The sequence below is a fragment of the Pipra filicauda genome, unplaced genomic scaffold (assembly GCF_003945595.2).
Source record: "Pipra filicauda isolate LSUMZ 115617 unplaced genomic scaffold, ASM394559v2 scaffold435_size564288_pilon, whole genome shotgun sequence".
Classification (NCBI taxonomy): Eukaryota; Metazoa; Chordata; class Aves; order Passeriformes; family Pipridae; genus Pipra; species Pipra filicauda.
Window position 1 is genome coordinate 26,500 of NW_024104571.1, and position 20,042 is coordinate 46,541.

Consider the following 20,042-nt stretch of genomic DNA (forward strand, 5'->3'; position numbering starts at 1 on the left):
GTTTGCCAAAGATGTTTGTTTTTCCAGTTGCTCCAGTGAAGTTTCACAGAGGAGTGAATTCCAATTAACTCCACAAGTGTTTGTCCCTAAGAAACCATTCAGGAGACACAACAAGGTATTAGTGCCGGCAGGCGTATCAGCCTCGGCAGGAGAGCCAGGTATCGGCAGAGAGCCCCTCCTTCAGGCTCACGAGTGCCCCGATCCTGCCAGCACTTGAGCACTGCGGAGCCTGCGACGGGAGGAAGGTCTAGACGGGAGCTAAGCAAGACAGAATGGAAATTGTTCTCGTTCCTGCGTTAAAGAGACTGAAAAAAACCCAACTAATTCTTGCTTGTCCTTGTGCCATATGCACCGGGAAAAAAACCAACCAAACAAACCAAACGCACTTTTGCTGTTTTTAAAGGCCACGTGCATCTCCTGCCTCGTAGAAAAATAGAATTGCTTCTCGAAATCATGTTCCCTGTCCAGAGACTCGCGCTGCAGATCGCAGGAGTGACTGGCTGAGAAGTCTCTGGAGTTACTGTGTTTCCCTGCCTCCGGAGGGCCGGGATGCCCTGCCAGCATCCCAGGATAGACAAACAGGGCTTGGAGCCACCCGAAGTGCACAGGTATTGTAAATACATTCCCGTTGCAGCCCTTGGAAAAAAAAAAAACACCCTCGTCTGAGCTTTTCAAAGCAAACAGCAAAACCACACTGCCCGAGCTGTGTAGGAAGGGAAAAAAAAACCCCAAACACTCGAGCAAACAAACCAGCAAAAATCAGCCCTTGGGCTGAGATGCCACATGGAAATTACCCCTGTGCCGAGCAGTTTAATTCCTTCACCTCCACAATCGAAACAAATCTGACCACCTACAGGTATGGGGACAGCCCGGGGACCTCAGAGGGGTTTTGATGAGGCTGCACCTCTATAATGATGCAAATGAGGACTTAACCACTGAAACAATGCGGCGGCTAATCCCGGACCAGGGGTGTAAATGGCTATTCAGGGCCCCGGCTGCCGCTTTGTGGGGCTCCCAGCCCAGGTCTCCACCAGCGAAGAACACCCCAGCTGGGGCAGGAGGGAGTTTAATTTCTCTGCTCCGTGTGCAGGAGCTGCCACGTTTCCACAGTTAACCCCGGCTGGCAGTGCCCCGGCTGAGCAGCTCCGAGCACAAAAACCTGCAGCGTTTTCGCCCTCGGGCTGAGCTGTACCCAAAGCTGTGCTTTCCCTCGCAGTGTTGGGCAACAGTGAACAATTAAGTGGGAGCTGCCGTGCCTTTGGTCGAGTTTCCTAGACATTTAATAAGCAAAACAATACCCGGGAGATCACATAGGCAGTTAAACAGTGCTTTCTCTTTTCCCCCAGCCTTACAAACCCTGTATTCCAGCGGCAGGCTCGTTTCCCATTGTTTTCCTCCCGCTGGGTGGTCCTTCCAGGGTGCCACTCGAGAGGGATACAATAATAAAAAGGGAAGGGGAAGGAAGGGACACCAACATAAAGAAAAACAAAATGTATGACAATCTGCAGCAGGCTACGGATCAGAGGTCAGCAAACAAGAGGTCCTTCTCTTTTACAGGTTGCTTCCTGGAAACAGTCTGATTAAGCTGACAGCTTGAATTATGTGTTACATTTTGTAATGCACAATCCATCTGTGCTAAGTCCCCCTCAATGCAGCTGAAGCAGCACTGGCATAAGCTCTGCCTTTTTCCACCCCCTCAGCACAGGCCTTAAAATAGTCATCATCTTTCTCTGCACTAATTCTCAGAGACCCTCTCCCCCAGCCTCTCTCCCCCCCGGGTTTAAGGCTCAAAGAAAGGGCTGGGTGCTGCAAGGAATGGTAAGAGGACACGGAGCCTTTCCCCTCGGATCAGCAGCTCCGACCGAGGGCTGGGGCTGTCGGGAGGGCAGTCCTGGTGCCTTCACAAGCCCAACGAGCCCCCACATGGTGGAGGCTGATCACCAGAAAACAAAGCCCAGGCTCACGTGGGTCTGCTTGTGAAAACATCCAGATGTCAGGGTAACCACTCCTTTAGCTGGGGAAGGCACCTGGAAATGAGGCTGAACTCATCCAGAGCTAACACGTGACCTCCCAACTTTTAACCATGGGGGAAAAAAACCCAAAACTCTTTAAAAAACAGAGACTGGCATCTCTGCAGTAAGACAGGAGAGGCATTTGCTCCAAAGATGAAAACTTGTGACTTCCTGGCACACAACAAGGATTTTGTTTTGCCTCTGCAGTCAGCCATGGTCTCTGCTCCTTTCAAGGCCATCCCTTGCACTCATTTCAGATAATTCCCCAAAAGTGCACAAACAGCCCCAGTGCTCCAGGAGAGGGAACAGTGCTTCCTCTGGATGCCACAGCGACAACACTGCTGCAGTGGGAGAGCCCAGGTTACAGAGATTTTGACTTCAGACAGCAAATACCCAGAGCTTGGTATAATGTCAGCACATTTCTGCAGCCGGAGTAGGAATTTGGCAAGAGAACACCACAGGGGCTGGAATTATTGCTGTTGTGAGTCCATGGCATGATACACTCTGACCAAAGAAAGCTGCATTCTCATAGTGTGTGCAACTTGTACAACTGACATTCATGCACTGATCACTCGGAAGCCTTTCCACAAGTTCTTTAGCTCAGTGATTATTTTGCAAGGCTCGAGGGTACACACCGAATTTTGGGTGCCTTGGAAAGCCCACCCGGCCAGAAGGACAACAAGGGAACTACTGCTCCTCCCTCCACAAGATCCTCCTCTCCTGCCAGCTTATGTGCCTTTCAATTTTCAGGTAAAACAAATCAAAACCCGCATCTTTGCTGCAGAAACAGCCAGCAGTGGTGACCCCACTTCCCCCGGCCTTGAGGAAGGGCAGCTTTCAGCTCGGCATCACGGGGAGGGACCCTCCCTGCCGTGGTTTCAGCTCGTGTGTGATTTCCCTGCACGTCTCCCCAGCCTCGGCACAGCCAGGCCTGGCCAGGGACAGAACACCAGGTTGAACTGCCGGTGCTCAGCTCCCCCTGCCCCGGCAGGGACCGGCACTCCCCCGGCCCCGCCGTGATTAACAGGTGTGATACAAAGGAAACACTGGGGAAAAGCTATTTACATGTAAATTAGGCGATGTTTCCATAGCGAGCAACGGCCCGATGCAAATGTGAGCTGATAAAGTTACAGGAGTGCCTGTTTCTGCTCAGCTGTCACCTATTAACGCTCCAACTAACCCTGACGTCAGCACCGACACCACGGACCGGGAATGCTGGGGGAACAGAAGCACTGAGCAGGTTTGAGAGCTGCGAACAACCAGGATGGAAAAACTCAGCCAAGTGGCAGAAGAGGAGAACTGGTTCCCCAGGAGCACTTTACCCCTGTTCTCCAGGGGTAAAAGCACTGGTTTCCTCTGTGTGTGGTCGCTGCCTGATGTCCCACTGAAACCCCAGTGGGGACCTGGGAAGGGGTGCCAGTGGTTGGCAAAGGACACGAGGAGGGACCTGGGCCAGCCCCAGGGACCATCTCTGGGTGGGCACTGCCCTGCTGGGATGGGGATGCACTTCCCTGTCTCATGAGGGCGTTGCAAGGCCGACAATCCGGCTGTGCTGGATGTCACAGGCGCTGCTGTGGCACTGCAGTCCTTGGCCACACAGCCCCACACTGTCACACGGCACCAGAGGACATGGGGCTGCACTGCACTGCCCTTGTTCTCCCTCCTTTTCTATTTCCAGACAAATGGCCAAAAGGTTGAACCAGCTGGCAGTTCTGGTCCACACAAAACAGGCTGTTCAGTGAGTGACAGGTACTTGCCATCCAGAGCCACTGGGGTAAGATCTGTGTACATTTGAAGAACAGCTATTGCATTTTAACAACAAACACCCTTCACTCGGCCAGCTCGGACCCGAGGGAGGTACCTGAAGCCACTGAACCCCCAGCACAGGTCCAAGGTCCCACAGGACAGGTGAGGGCTTTGGGCTGTAGTGCCCTGAGCAGCGTGGCTGACCCGCAGCCTCTGGAGCAGAGAGAAAGCAGGGAAGGCCATACCTGTGTGGTGCTGAGCTGTCCCAGGGCTCCTGCTGTGCCAGGGTAGGGCTCAGTGGGGGCAGTGGGGAGCCCTCCCCAGCCTGGGCATCCCCGTCCGGCTCCTGCTCCACGCTGGCAGTGCCGGGGGTCGCCCCCTCCTCGGCACTGCTGGACACCAGGAGCTCTGCACTGCTCTCCTCCGGGCCAGCCCACCAGTTACTCAGCACAGACTTTGATCCTGTCATAATAAATAAAAAAAAAAAGAGGAATTCATTATTCTTCCCAAAACGTCAGCAGGACCAAGGACTGTATCCTAGCGTAGGAAATGAAACCCAGGTTACCCACACTTTTTGTTCAGCCCTGTCCCTTCACACGTGTGTGTGAGCATCCAGCCATCCTTCTGCTTCCCTTGGCTGTGGGTTTCCCTGCCCACAGCCCTGTGTCCTTCCACACTCCTCTCACAAGGGGGAGTCTGGGGAGGCTCCAGCCTTTGGGGTTTGGGAACAAACGTGGCACTCCTCAAAAACCACCCTGGCACAGAGACCAGCTACCAGACCCAATCAGCTCTGGAGGAACAATCAAACAGAGAAGCTGGAAAAAGCTTTTCTCAGGGGAAAGGAGTGCACCCCAAGACTGTTCCCAGTGTTCAAACCTTGCAGCAGAACACACGCCCTGAGGCTGCCACACCCTGCAGTTCACTGCCTGCTCCTGCTGCCGTACCTGGAACACCTCCCTGCAGCTGTCCCTCCTCGGGGGTGGCTGGTGTGGGGTCAGGAGCTGAGGAGAGGAGCTGCTCAGAGCCTTCCTCGCTGGCAGCCAGGTCCCCGTGTGCTCCCTCCAGGGACCCCTCGGTCTCTCCAGCAGCGCTGCTCCGGCTCTGGGCACCACATCCCTCAGGGAATGGGGGCTGGGGGGGCTCCTGCTGCGTTCCCAAACCTCCCGGGGCCGAGACAGCTGGGGTGGGGCAGCCCAGGAAGGCTGTGGCTGGATGGAACCGTTCTCTTGGCACGGCTGCCTCGGTGCCAATTCCTGCCCGTCCTCCAGCCTGTGGCACCTGAAACACAGTGGGACATGGCTGAAGGACACACATGGGGAGCCTGCTGCAAGGGGAGCTTCTGGAGGATGGCATACTGCTTTCTGGAGAGAGAACTACCACAGCATTCAAGTGTTTGCCACGGCATTAATATTACACAATCCCTTGGCAGGCATTCCATGCATCCCAGTGTGAAAATGAGGGCCTTCTGCTCTTGCCTGGCTGCTAGACCACAGCACAGAGGAAGGGCAGCTCCTCAGCTCACACCATTCCCTTTCCCTCCTGGGGCACCGACCAGACACATTTCCAATGGCACTTTCCTCCAAGAACTGTTGAACTTGCACAAAAAACCCAGGTCCAGGAGTACAACCACTCTGCTGCTAAATCCCAGTGTTTTAGTACTTGCCTTTTTTCCTTTGCAAACCTACTCAATCAGGACAATTCAGGAGGAGTGGCTACTGCCACCACCACTACTGCAGGGTCACCACCAGTTTATGCAAAGCCAAAATTAGCCATCGTAATGCCATTGTTCACACTGAGCAGGGCTTCCTTTCCAGCCCCAAATCCCAGCAGGACAATTTACAGTCACCTCCACACCTCTCCCCTCTCTTTCACTGCCTGACCTCTCCCTCCCACACAAAGTCAGCTGCCGAGCCCAGCTGAAAGGAGACAAAGGCATCTTGTCTGGTCTGTGACCAAGGTTCCTTAAAAAAAGCTCAAATTCCACGTAACAAGAAGCAGAACAAAAAGCCATGAAGTTATTTTAAGGAGAAGCAAAGGTTTGCTACTCAGATTAAGTTCACAGCTTATTCCATCACCACTGCTCTCAGGTTCCTCCTAATTAATTAGTTGATGCTTTCAAATGCCTCCTGCCAGTCCTGCATGGCTTTGGCAGCTCCTGGATGCAGTGTTCCAAAACAAATGGAATTCAAACAGGCACAAGCTCTTGGCAGAGTCACAGCAGACACATCCCTAACGAGCTTCTCTTGGATTGCAGAGAAATAGTCATCCCTTCAGCACCTTTGCATTCTCAAAGCAGAAATGTGACAGATTATGTTGGTCCAGGCACTGCTTTTACCATCAGAACAGAGCAAACCTGGAGGTGTCTTGCCCAGAGCAGTCACCAAATGGCTGAACTTCAGGTCACCCCAGCTGGGAGCTGAACAAAGTCTCTGCACAAACACACACCTTCAGTCCTCGCCTGGTTTGGAGGGCAGGCTCCCACCATCCTCCAGGGACAAACCCCATCGCTCTGGTTGTCATCAGAGTGTTCTGAGGAGAACAGAGACAAGAAAAGCCATTCCACTAGGGCTGACAGAAGGGCCCAGTGTCCCCTGGCAGCAGACAACCAGGTGAGAGCTCTGGAGGGCAGGTCCAGTGAGAGGCCTGTCCCTGCCAGGCACTCCTTCACCTGGGAACACCCCTTTCCCAGGGAAAGGGGGCTCAAGGTTTTCCTGGGAGGTGCCCACAGCCAACAGACACAGCAGTGCCAGCCTGCAGGAGTCCAACATCTTCAGGAGGCTTCAAGGAAGTGCCTGCAAGTTGAAGACGCCAGACTTCATAGCACAAAGGTTTCAGGAGCTCTGCCAGCCAGGATGGACCTCCTCAGTGCGGGACTTCTGAGCTTAAGGACTCCCACAAAAACTGGGACCCCAAAAGGGTGCATAGCCCCCATCTCAAAGATGTCCAGGTATTCCTGGGGGCATTCAGGCCATTGGGATACTGACCATCACTGGAAGACCGTTTCTAGGATTGTCCTTAGTCCCCAGGATGTGCCACTGATGGGCTCATCACACAGTCCCTGGATCCCAACCTGCCTGAAGGAATTCCAGTGCTGGTAAATGAAACCAGTTCCGTGATCCATATCCTGGATATCCCAAGTCACAGCATGAGCCTTTGACGTTCTAGTACCGATGTCAACTTTTCCATAGGTTAGAAATCTCATCTCCCACACCACCTGCTTTAACTGAGCAACCCAGCATTCCAAAATAAACTCGTCTTTCCCCACAGCTCCCAGTTCCAACCGCCATTCCCACCCTGCTGGAGGCCTGGCCTATATAGGTCAAGGCTGCTCGGGTTCATTGCTTTGTATATTACAGTTTAAAGAATGCTCTAAATTCAAGGTTTTTAACTTTTTAATCTATGGGGAAAACTTCCTATAAACTCAGATTAACGACTGCTAATGCACTGAAGAAAGGAAAGCAAAAACCTTCCTCCTACTATAAAAACAAAATAGTGTGGCCTCTGTTTCTTTTCTGATAAGAGTCTTAAATACCAAACATTTAACTGCATAATAACATTCCCTGGCAGCCAGCAGCCTGCTTAGCAGATACATAAAGCAGGTAAAAGGGGAAAAAGTTAATTTCTTGGCTGAATGATTCCATCGGTAGCTATAGGGCAAACTAGAAAGTCTTTTAGCAAAGTAGCAGTTGATTCTTCTATCAATCTGCAGCACACACACACTCTTCCAAGGAATGCATTAAATATGAAAATCATATCCCGTTATCATCTGTTCCCAGCTTTCAGCCCAGTAAGCTCCCCTTAATGAATGCTGCAGCCTGAGGGACGCGGCGCCGCCGGCTCCTCGGCGGGATGGAGAGACATGGAGAGACGCTCCCGTCCTGCCCGTGCCGGCGCCGCCTGGCTGAGGGGCTCCCACACACAGTCACAAGTGACTACTCTTGCCAGCACGCTCCCAGTTATTACCAGATGGTTTTTTAGACATTTCATCTAAAAGGGCTTTGCCGCTTTCAGTGGAGGAAGCGGCTCTGGTCTTGAACTGTATCATTTATATGGAGATAGGAGGAGGGATTAGGAGCCTGCATTACTGCAGATATATGGCAGCAGATATTTTAAGTATTCCTTGTCAGTCTTTTTGTCCGTTCCTTAGATATGCAATCTCCTTCTGCTTCTTCTGAGGAAAGGTCAAAACACACAAAATTATAAGCACACCGCACGGCTCCGCCACTGCATTTCCACAAATACCCCTCGTTAGGAACACTCCCCCTTGGCCACGACCATTTTCACACTATCCAGCACAGGAATTAGAAAACCCAACAAGACGTGCAGAAACAATCAGGGTTGTTTGTTTTTTTTTTTTAATTCCAGCTCTTTGGTTGAAATAATTGCACTTTTTACCCAGGTGATTCTCCTTCACTCAGGCGCTGAACACCATTTCACACTGCACACGCCAGGACTGAAATCCCCACGGAAAGGCTGCACAGCCCTGGAAAAAAGCCCATTCCCCCCCATTACCTGCTCGCTGGATCCTTCCTCCTTGTCACCTCCTGCTGACAAGCTGCCCTCTTGAAGGGATAACAGGCTTTTAATTTCCCTTCCATACCATGCCTAAATGGGAACAAATCCGTCACACAAAACTGGAGGCCAAAATCCACCCCCCACACATACAAACCAACAGATATTACTTTGCAACCTGTGTACCTTTAAATGTAAAGCCCTCGCAGCCTTTTTCACTCAGACTACATTTAAAAAGCCAGAGATCCCATTTTCTCCTCATTTCTCTGCTCCCCCGGCCAAGCAGCGTGGCCTGTGCACAGTCTGCTGCAGGGCTTTCACACACATTTATTCATTTGCAATTTAGAATCCCACGGAACAGCAGTTAACTTGTTGACTCGAATTTATGGCATCCCAGCCATCATCTGTGACACTGAGTCACTGCTGCTGTCCCCAGACAGCGACTCGGCTGCCGTGGGGTGAAACCAGCTTTGGGACGTGTTTGTCACACACCACCCCACAGCTGGCTGAGCCCTTAGAGGGAGAATGCAGGGCAGGTTTTTGCATGTTTGCATGTTTTGCATGCAGTGTTTGCTCCCCCAGGCCTGGCTCTGCCCATGCAGGGTTTAATGGAGCAGCAGTAACGCGCCGGGAGCAGGGCTCGGCACAGCACGGGCAGCACCCGCAATTAATCCTGTCTGTTCCTAATTGCAAACCCCAACAAACGTGTCAGGGCGGCCTTGAAAGCACTTCAGCACCTATTCTGCAGCAGGTGACAGGCATGAAAACAAATCCTTAACACAATTAACTTCCCCCAGCTCTGCCCTTTGCTCCAGTGGTGCGTTCAGTTCCCAGGTAAGAGGCTGCTCGGGAAACTGTAAACATGGAATTTTAACAAACAAAACCTCACCACGTGACAATTAGGGATGCTCAGAAGAAGCTCAAATGTAACTCCTGAATTTTCCTGAAAGCTTAAGTGAATTTATTTGTACTCCTAAAAATTACTGACCGAACTGCAGACAAACACAGGGAACAAAAGTGCATCTTTCAGAAACAAAAGAAGTTTTGTGAGCTACAGCCACATAATAAATGTGCCCAGAGTTGTGATAAAGCACTCCTAAAGGGCATTCTCTATGGAAAAAAAAAGAAGAGAAAACAGTAATAATTTCTGTCTGTGTACTCCCACGATAGATTAAATGATTACATGCTCCATAACTCTTCTGCTTTTCATAACTAGCATGGAGGAGATGTCATTTGTTCAGCAGCTCAGAAAAATAACTGTAACTTGGCAAAGATAAAATGGATGGCACGGAAACATCAAAATGGAAGGACTGAACAAAAACCCCACGTGCAGATCGACCCCTGGCACGACTGGGACTCACACCCAGGGTGTCAGAACCACCACAACCTGCCTCTGGTCAAACTGGTGTGCACTGGGGCTGCTGAGAAAAAAAACAAATCCTGGAAAACAGCAGGGGAAAGCTGGGACCATGGCACACCCCTCCTCCTGCTCTGCTTCAAGTAACAACTAAAAATCAGAGTGAGGGGAACCACACCCTCTCCACAGACAGTCTGAGCTCTGGGTTCACTGCAGCCAGGAAAAGATCCAAACAGGCACTACCCGGGTGACAGTTGTGTGAGGAATAAACACAGCCAAATGTTTCTGAAGGATGCCACTGCTCACTCCCCTCCCAGACTGTGCTTCCCCAAAACCCCAGCTCTGTGCATTAGTGGCGAGAGCACAAGTCACAGCTTCGTTTTTAAAAATCTGAAGTCACCACCATACGATACCACTTTGCAACATCCCAGATTGTTTGCTGGGGAATAGCAAGACAACGTAATAATAATTTTTAAAAAGTCCTCAGGGCTTGACTTTATTTTTAGCAGTCTGAGGTGCTTCAGATGCCCCCCGTTCTATAACCCGAAACGGGGATCCTGAGCCAGCTCGCCCCGAGCACCTGCACGTGCAGAAATCTCCTTGCTAGTACAACAACAGCAAACACCAATGAATGCAGCAGGTCTTATAGAAAGTTACTTCCATCTTGCGGATCATCTCCAAACCTGTGGTGTCCATGTGCTCCTGCAGCCGGCGGAATTCCCGGCGGTAGGACTGGTTCCGCCGCAGCGCCCACTGCTGCCGCTCGGATACTGCTGCCAGGTGCTTCTGCAGCTCCAGGGACTTCACCTGCATCCTACAGGGAAACAGGAGCTGCACTTAGAAAGCGTGACAATAAAACAAAGGCACCTGTTGCAACCGCTTTTCCTCACACGCGACAGCACTGACAGGGGAGTTGCCCCCAGGGCTCCAAAAACACACATTCTCCTGCATATATATATATATATATATATATATACACACATATATGTGCCACTTCCCTGCAGATTCACACAGGGGCTTTGGTGTTCAAAAGGGCAAAAGCATTAAAAAAACCTCTTGTATGTGTGTTTTACACGGGTTATGTTCTCATGTCGCACTGAATCCCAATGAAAGCTGCCCACAGAGGAACGTGTTCCGGGAGTCACACGAGCAGCCACACTGAGCCTGAGGTCTCACAGCTGCCTAAATCCACAGTGCCACCAAAACAGGCACTGAAAAATCCATCAGAACCAGTTCTCACCCACCTACAAACCACATTCCCCTTTGGCCAGGCCCATTCCCTTATCTGGTTCCAGGGCAGCCACACAGCCTTCCTGCCAACACGGGGAAACGGGAGCCAGGGACACCTTTTTAAAATAAAATAACATCCAAGGAGCTTTTAAACAGGCTTACAGGTATGGATCAGCCATTGTGTATTCCATCAGCTGCCTTTCTAATTCCAGCCTTTTGGCTTCACTGCAAGAAAACAAACAAACACAGAGTAAGATAAAAATATTTCACTGTTTAAAGTGTCCAGAATGCCAGAAGTGAAGCGTTTTGCAGAGCACAGCCCCTGGTGAGCAGAGAGCTCAGCTCTGCCGGGAGTCACACACGATCTGCCAGCCCAGCTCAGCACAAAGCAGGCACCTCAAAGCTTTCACTTCCCTCCTTGTTCCTCACTGGAACGGGGTTGCTGTAAAGGGAAAAGAGGCCTGAACATGCACACAGGACCCACTGAACAGCCAGAGACCCTGCCCAGCCACAGGGAAGGCAGTTCTTGAGCTCACCCCTCCTTTTCTCCCCCACACAATCCCACAGCAGACCCCTTTCCATGCAGGAATACTTGGCTGGACTTGTTCCCAGGACAACACCCCAGAACCTCTCACAGGGACAGGTCAACACCTTAAAACACTTCCAAATCCGGCCAGCTCTTCACTGGATCACAGACCCCATGTGCCAGCCAAGTATTTTATTGGACTTCAAATCAGGGCACAGGCTGTGGGGACAGTCACATGCTGAAACACAAACACCTCACCTAAAGCCATTCCAAAGGGAAGCTGTTTTTGGGACCAGAGCAAAGCTGCTGTTATTTAATAGTTGCAAATTGCACTTGAGGAGGAGCAACCATCCCACGAACAAAAAAACATAAAATAACCAAGAGCTAAGGCAGAGACTTCCAGCAGATCCCATTACAAACCCTGCCACGAGCAAAGCCAAAACCCAAGTTCTTCTTAAAAAATAGCAACCAGTTGTGAACAGGCAGAAAGGGTGTGGGAACGATGGGGCACATGCAGGAGATCACATCTCCATACATCTGGGCACAGATTTGGGCTCTCCCTACACACAAACACATCTCCTCCCAGCCTCCCTGTGCAGAGGAAAGGCAGGAAAACCCCTTCCTGCTGCTCCACGTGAGACATCAAGGCGTCCATTTTACCCACCTGATCCTGCCACCGCCTGGAAGGCGATTAGGGTTTCATGTCATGTACACAGTTTAAGAGCCACACTCCACCTGGGATCTCATCCCTGCAATTTCCTCTTTCACCACGGACAGCCAGGCAAACACAGACCTCAACAGCTTGTTTTTACACTTCCTGAAATCATTTTGCTGCCCCAGTGGAGAACACAGATACCCTGATGAACGGGGAGGCCGAGGGGTGAGAACTGCCACTGGCTCCCATCCTGCTTCCCACCCTCCCATCCCACAGCTGGCACAGCACGTTCCTCAGCTCCCTAATGCCTGTTCTCTCCTGCCAGCCAGCTTTTTCAGCATCCCACTCCTGCCTGCAGCAGCCATTTAGGCAGCACAGGAATGCACCAGGAAGGGCTCCTGGAGGGCAGACACAGCCTTACAAGCCCCCTCCAGGCATCAGAGGGTCCCTCCAGGTGCCCAGCGTGGCACTGGCACAGCTCTGTAAGGATCCAGGCTGCTCATTTTCAAACAACCCTGAGTCTTCAGTCTACAGAGAGAGTGTCAGTTTGGGATTTGGGAGCAGAATTCAATTCCCTGGCCAGCCACAAGCCCTCTCTAACCTCTGCCATCCCCCAGGCATTGTTCTGCAGCAACTTTGACCCCTCACCTCCCACTTAAACCAGCAGGACTGAGGTGCCCCAGCGGTTGAGGTCCCAGCTGTGCTCCAGCTGCATATCCACAGTGTGGGAGCAGCAGTGCTCCAGCCACTGGTGAGATAAGTCCATGGAAAGCTGCCCAACCCGTGGGCACCACAACCTGCCCGTGCAGGTGGGAAATGTCACTGTCACAGTTGGTTTTCCTGCACCAGTCTGACACCAAATGAGCATGGAGCTCACCCACCTCGCCAGCCCGGAGCCTCAGCCAGCCCCAGCAGGGTGGGAGGGGGCCTGTCTGGCAGCTTCTTCCTCACACAGCTGACACCAGCAGGTTCCATTCCTGAATGGAACAGCCCCACACGGTTCCCACTCTGTGCTTAGGACACCTCAGCATTTGTGCACATTCCCTGCAAATCCTGGAGCACCCGAAGCACCTGAGGCACCCGCCTGGCTGCCACAGCTGAGCTAATTGCCCAGTTACTCTAATTACCAAGTTACTCAGGGAGTTAAGTGCTGCACTTCACTGCATAATTCATTTACTCCATGCCCACACCACTCAAACCCTGCCCTCCTCACTGCAGCTGCCCAGGAGTAAGTGCTGAGTAATCAGCAGAGTAAGTGCTGAGCAACCCCAACAGGGTCGGGGGTGCAATGAACACGGGAGAGAAACTCCCTGCCCCAATTCCCTCGTCACTTCAGGCTCTTCAGAACTAATCCTTCATGATTCTGCACAGCACAGGGATCCCACCCCCCTGCACAGTGCCCTGAGCGTGCAGCACTTCTGTGTTCAGAGCGGACAAAGTGCCAGTACTAGGAACTGTAACACACCAAACAGTGTCTGCAGTGTACTTTAAGGTCCAGTTACGGGTTTTGCCCGAGTCTCAGGGCAGTCCAACCACAACAGGATTATTAGGGAAGCGATGCACAGCAGCCCTGTAGAAACACGAGCCACCTGCAAGTTCGGATCCTCAGGGCCCGGGCGGTGTCAGAAATAACAGCAATGCCGATGTCTGAGCCCCAGCACCAGCCTCCTGCGAGACAGAACACTACCTGTAAGCCAGGAGCGATCCCAAGGGGTTCCCCCGGGCGGAGCACGCTGCGACCGGAGCAGCCCCCGGGCACTGCCGGAGCACCGCGGAGCTCCGAGGGGCTCTGAGCCCCATCCCCACGGACAGGCGCCTTTCCCTGAGCCCGCACCCCCTGCGGCGCCCAGAAACACCGTCCAGGTGCTCCGAGACGAGAGAGGCACGGCAGGAGAACCTCTGCCCGGGCCCGCTCGGCACCGGGAGGGCGTTTATCGGCGTGGTTTGCTGAAGTGAACCAGAGCCCCTGTGAACGCCAGCGGAGCCTCGGCCGCGCCCTGCGGGCGCCCCGGGTACCCCCGGCACCCCCTCCCCCGGGGACGGGACGGGACGCGGCGCAGCCGGGGCGCTGGATTCTCCTTCGCGGATTCACCTGCGCTGGAAACACAACGTTCCGACTCGCGCGGGGCCGCTCACCTGTCGCGGAGGCTGCGGAGCCGGGGGTCCCGGGGGTCCCGGGGGTCCCAGAGGTCCCGGGGGTCCCGGTGCCCGGCGGTGCCGGTGGGTCGGTCCCGGGGACGGCCGGTGGTGCCAGCGCGGGCGGTGCCCGGTGGTGCCGGGAGCCGGTGCCGGGGCTGGCGGTCCCGCCGGCGGCCCCAGCGCTCCAGGGTGCCGGTGGTAGCCGGTGTTGCCGGTGTTCCCGGTGCTCCCGGTGTTCCCGGTGTTCCCGGTGTTGCCGGTCCGTTTCCGCCGGTGCCCACGTGCCGCTCCCGCCGTGCCCCGCGCGAGACGCCGGAAGTGCCGCCCCCGAGGTTGCCATGGAGACGGGCGCTTTAAAGCCCCTTGGGGCGTGTTTAAGCTTTTATGGCGTTTTTAAAGCTTTCATGGCATTTTTTGAAGCCCTGGGTGGTTTCGAACCGGTCAGAGAGTGTTGCTGGAGCAGGGGAGCCGGCGCAGGTTCGGGGACTGTCGGGATGTACAGTGCCCGTTCCAGCTCTGTCCGATCCCGGTGTCACATCCCGGTGTCACATCCCGGTGTCACATCCCGGTGTCAGGATCACCTGCCACCTCACGTGTTGCTGTTCGCGGGGCTGTGGGGCCCAAACAAGCCTCCGGCCTGGTGCTGGAGGAGACCTGGGGCGAGGCAGGGATCTGTGCCCCTGGAAAATGGGGAAATAGGGACTTTGCAAAGCGCCAATTCCAAAAATAACCGGGAGCTGGTCAACAGTTACAGTAACACGGCCCCCCTCTAGCAGCTGATTTCCCTGAGTTTATTGTATGCTGCATTTTTCACGAAAAAACCCTGATTCCTCATCCTCTGGAGTGCCATCGTGTCCCTCTGGTGATGTCACCTCACCAAAATCCATGTGGGAGAAGCCACAGACACACCTCCAGCCCCGACAACCCCCCCCAGTGTTCTCATCTCCAGCTGGGAATGAAAACAAAAACCTCATCTTTCATTTCCAGATAAAAACTTCAATCCCTTTGAAAGGAAGTTGCCAAATTAGCGCTTGAATTCCAGTGCCCCAATAAAGTCTGAATACCGCGGGAGTAATTGAAATTAGGGAGAAATGCTACATCAATAGACGAAATTGCGGAGAGCAATGAAATGCTTAAGCGTAATTAGAACAGCAATCAGTGTACAATTAGTGCGAGATCATCATCATAATTATCCTTCGTTAGAACTTCTGGCCAACAACAGCCCCATGAAAGCGTCAGCTGGAGCTGCAGGCGCTGCCTGAGGGCCTGGGCTGGACCTGGGGGGTTCCTCGGCCGGGTTTTGCTTATCCAGCAGCACTCCTTGGGTTTTCCAACACCCTCGGCTACCAACTCAGCTCCACCAGACTTAAATTCAGAGTAAAGAGCTGTGTGGAATGCAGGGAGCGGGACTCAGCAGCCCTCAGATTAGCCTGGCTCAGCCTCTGTGTATCCGTATAAATAACAGGCTCAGCAAGATGTGGAAGGCTTGGGCTCAGGTCAGAACTTTCCTACTCCAGGGATCACCAGGCAATGGATTTGCAGATCTGGGAGCCTTTTTTAGGTATTGAATTCCCATCGTAAAGGACACACTGTTCACTCAGTCCTTTGTTTACTGAAAGCCAAGATGTGTTTTGGGGAGATCTCACACCTTCACAAGAGCCCACAGGTGAAATCTGGCCCTGAGCTTGCCTGAATTTCCAAAGCTGGGCATTTTCCCCCCAGATCCCGACCTTACAACCACAGCCCCCCACAGCTTGTCCTTTCCTTTACAAATACATGGAGCTCTGGCATCTCAGCCGTGGACACGACATCTCTGCCCTCAGAGAGCCACTTGTAGGGCTACGAATTCCCTGGAGCCTTGGTCCAGCACAAGGTTCTTCCTTAGTCCCAGGGGTAGATAAAATATGAATAAAAAGGTTTTCATGGTTGCCTCATAGTTAAAATTGCTTTTTCCCCCTCCAGAAGGCTTCTCATTGCTGATTATCTACATCAAAACAAACACTCTCCCCTTTGACACAAAGGGGAGACACAAAAAACTTACTGTTTATTTTTTTTATTTTTATTATTTCATTTTTATTTATTATTTCAGAGTATCAGCCATGAAATGTGCTCTGTGGGACTGACACGGGTTTTAACGTGTCGCTGTGTGTCGGGGCTGAAACTGTCAGAGGCTGCACAAGAAAACACTGCCCCACACCACAGTTCTGTTATTTTTCAAAGCCAGGAAAGACTCTGACTTCCTTCAGCCTGTCCCAGCCACACACCAGGTTTGGTTCTGGGAGACTCAACTGCTTTTGAAAATATTTGTGCTTGCTAAAATAATACCTAAAGTAGTACAAAACCTCCAAGCGCTTCCAGCGCCGTCTAAAATGCTGAACACAGGTTGCATCAACACACTGAAAACCTTATCCCCAAACGGTGATTCCAGGTTTTGGTGGAAAAGGGCTGATCCCTGACCCACTGGGGTTGTTTGTCTCCTGGGCTGTCCCAAACCTGGGAGGTTTTTTCGCTGTGAGAGGCTGGAGGGTGTTGTCAGGAAAGAACAACTCAACCCCTGCTGTTTATTTAACAAAAATTAAGGAAATAAGGAGCCTTAGCCTGGTTCCCTGGCTGTATTTCCCACTCTGTTCATGTCTCAGTGCTCACTGTGGCCGCTGATCCCACAGACAGGCTCATAATTGACTCAAGAATAATCTTATTCCTCCCTTCCCCGATAAGGAACGTGGTCCCTGTCCCTGAAAGCCTACAAAGAGGAGTGTTTTGTTTGTGTTCTCCCTGCAGTACTTCACACTTCTTTTAGATTGTTTTAATTTAATTTTGATGTAATCTGATAAGAGCTGTAAAACTGTCAAAGGAATCTGCCTCCTTCTGTCGCATTAAATACACTTTGAATGAAATGGTGGTTTTTGTCCCCAGTAGCTGCCAAACCAAAGCATCTCTTGATTCAAGCGCAGGGATTGATGTGCACTAATCTTAACAGCTTCACACTCTGTTTAATTTAGGGAGGCAGCCACGTGTCCTTCAGCATCCTGCTCTCCTCCGGGGTGTAGCCGTATCCCGAAAGGTGCGGGATTCACCTCATGGAGCTGAGCACCACAGGGTGCTCACCTGCAGGGGGAAAAAAGGGATGGGAGAGAGAGAAGGAAAGGTCCCTGCCAGAGCTTTTCCTGCCCTGCTTATCTCCTCCAGGCTTTTCCTCCCCAGGTGCCACATCATCCCCCTGTCTCTCCCTCGGCCTCTCATCTACCAGGGGTCCCCGGCGTGGGATTTGCTGATTTTCCTGAGCAGTGCATCTGCACAGTCTGCCCCAGCCTCTGCTCGAGAGCCAGGGAAGGGAGGGGAAGCCCCTTGGACCCAGAAAAGTCACGGCACAGCTGAATACATCTGCTTTTCTTTTTCTCAATTAGACCCATAGCACAGGCCCTGGTAGCTTTGTCAAAACATACACAAAATTTACATAATGCCCTTAGAAATCCTTTTTGTTAATGCCTCAAGTCCCAAATGCAGAGCACTAATAACACACCAGTAATCAGAGAGCAGTAACAGCAGAGACCAATCTCAGCAGAGCAGTTGAGAGGATCCAGCTCTCAGTGGCCATGCCTGGAAACAGTAATTAACGTGTTGAATGTAATGTTTACATTTTAATACGTTTAAATGTAATAAGATGTTTTTATTAAATGTTACAGTCCCTTGAAAGCTGTTATTCCTCCTTTCTGATGCACCAAGAGCACACGCAGTGTCCGCTGCAGCGGGTGGGATCTGCTGTGACGGGGCGGGCGACACGAGTTCCTCCAGCAGGAACCTGGAATGCAGAACCCAACGGCTGATTAAACAAAAACCTGGAGACTGCAGCACTTAAAGCTATATAATGTTTATTAAAAATGTCAGGGCCCTAGCCAAAGCCTAGTGACATAATTGAAAAGCCTTCAGGCACGTCATTGTGCATGGATTTTGAATTAATCCTGGAGGATTGAGATATGAGCACATATCATTGTTTACGGCTCCGTGTTGTTCGTGAGCCCCAGGAAAGCCACAGCACAGGAAAGGACCTGGTTTAGAGACCATTTGCCAGGAAGCATCCCTCCTCTTCAGCCATTTCCAAGTGCTTTTCCAGTCTCCCGCGTGGCACAGGAGGCTCCACGAGCAGAAGGGAGCAGGTATTGCCCGACTGAGGCTGTTCCAAGGCCAAGCATCCAGAGAGGATGTCAAGGAGATTTCAGGTCTCTCTGCTTCCTCAGTAATTCAGTCACTCCTGTGTCCAAGCAGATGTGAGGACTTACCCTGTCCTAGTTTAAGTGTCTGCTGCTGTCTGAAGAGGAAAGAGGAGATTGACTATGTTGCACTTCCCCGTTCCTGGAGAAACGAGAACTAAGTTGAGAACTAAACTGAACTGAGGTGTGAGCCCAGAGGCTGAATTTGAACCAAACCCGTCACAGACAAAGGTCTCAATTGCCATCTTATCTGAAAGCATCTGTGCCTCACACCCCAGAGCACTGTGTGCCACCGCTCCTCCAACTTCTGTTCCTCAAGCTGAATCAGTTTTGCTGTATTTCTGTGCAAGAAAGACTATTTTGGCTCATTACAGAATGTCTCTTTCAGGCCTGCAGTAACCAAGCAGAGGGCAGGAGAAATGGCTCTCTAATCCAGGGCCACGCTCAATGCCACGAGTGCCCGTTGGGGTCCCATGGCAGGAGGGACAGGGTCCCTCTCAGCTGCAGCTTGAGGTGCCACAGCCTGGCACAAGGCAGAGCCTGCCACAGGCACCACGAGTTAACCCCTTCCTTACAGATCTGGGATGGAGAATATCCCTCTGGAGGCTCAAACCGTGCCCGAGTGTGCCGCTGCCAGCTCCGTGCCCGAGGGACGCGGCTGCGCCTTCGTGGTGCTGCAGTGAGGGAAAGGGGACACTCTGCACCCACACTCGTTCCTGGCACACAACACCCTACCTCGCCTTGGCCACGCAGTGCCCTGCATTAAGCCACGTTTTTGCCAGGATCCTCTTTTTGAAGGATGGCACCTTCACGGCCACGCTATTCCCGCCACCGGCCGCTCCCCAGCTCCTGCCAGCGAGGCCACGGCCTGGCCAGGCCACTCCATCTTGCTCGGTCTGAACGCTGCTGCTGCTGCTGCTGCTGCTGCTGCTGCTGCTGCTGCTGCTGCTGCTTTAAAGGACACAGATCTATCAGGCTCTTTCATTAGCATTTTAACAAATGAGCGGATTCATCTCCCGCACTGACTGAAAGACTGAAAAAGTTTTGCTTCTACAAGTCATGAAAAATTAAAGGGAAAATATAAAATAACTGGGGAATTCTTTTAGCTGAACTAGGTAACGTTTCCCTTTCAGCCCTGCAGTTTTGAGCGAGTGGTTCTGAAGAGCTGCTGCCTGCGTTGGCAGGGACGAGGCATTCGGACAAGGTGAAAAGCCTGGAGGATCCCAACGCTGGGCTCAAAGGGATGTGTCTGGCCTATTGTCTGGCTTGATTAATGAAGCCTTTGCACAGCGAGATAATGTGGTGTTTGCTGTGCCGGGAACGCTGCTGAGCAGCACAAACATCACAACTATGGCTAATATTCAATATGATAACGACAGCAATGAGCCCGTCTATGTAACACTGGATTCTGCTCCAAAATGCCTCAAATGATATTTGTTTATTTCCTAATTGTCAGCCACTTCGATGCACTTGTCAGGTTCAACAAGTGCTCCAGGCTCCAAGGGTTTGAAACAAAGGGAAGCACTTGGGCAAGCCGTGCGGTTGGTGCTGCGTGGGGCCAGGAAACAGGATCCGGCGGCTCGGGACACACTGGCAAACACAGAGTCCCTGGAGAACCCCTCGCTACCTCAAACCAAAATCCTCAAAGCCTCTT

At 52.2% G+C, this 20,042-nt stretch overlaps 1 protein-coding gene across 4 annotated transcripts in view; it reads right to left on the minus strand.

The window, feature by feature from the left end:
* KIZ (kizuna centrosomal protein) overlaps window positions 1–14,708 on the minus strand; it is a 29,672-nt gene extending 14,964 nt beyond the window's left edge. The window contains exons 1-8 of one of the 4 annotated variants that reach the window (XM_039385786.1): window positions 14,175–14,708; window positions 11,642–11,663; window positions 11,020–11,082; window positions 10,288–10,441; window positions 8,271–8,363; window positions 6,204–6,287; window positions 4,703–5,036; window positions 4,004–4,220 (exon numbers count right to left, since the gene is read on the minus strand). In XM_039385786.1, coding sequence (XP_039241720.1) covers window positions 4,004–4,220; window positions 4,703–5,036; window positions 6,204–6,287; window positions 8,271–8,363; window positions 10,288–10,441; window positions 11,020–11,082; window positions 11,642–11,663; window positions 14,175–14,517 — 1,310 coding nt within the window. In that variant the 5' untranslated portion in view covers window positions 14,518–14,708. Of the gene's footprint in view, window positions 1–4,003; window positions 4,221–4,702; window positions 5,037–6,203; window positions 6,288–8,270; window positions 8,364–10,284; window positions 10,442–11,019; window positions 11,083–11,641; window positions 11,664–14,174 lie in introns of all 4 variants that reach the window. The other 3 variants (XM_039385785.1, XM_039385787.1, XM_039385788.1) reach the window with 3 other exon arrangements.
* Between the last annotated feature and the right edge of the window lie 5,334 nt (window positions 14,709–20,042).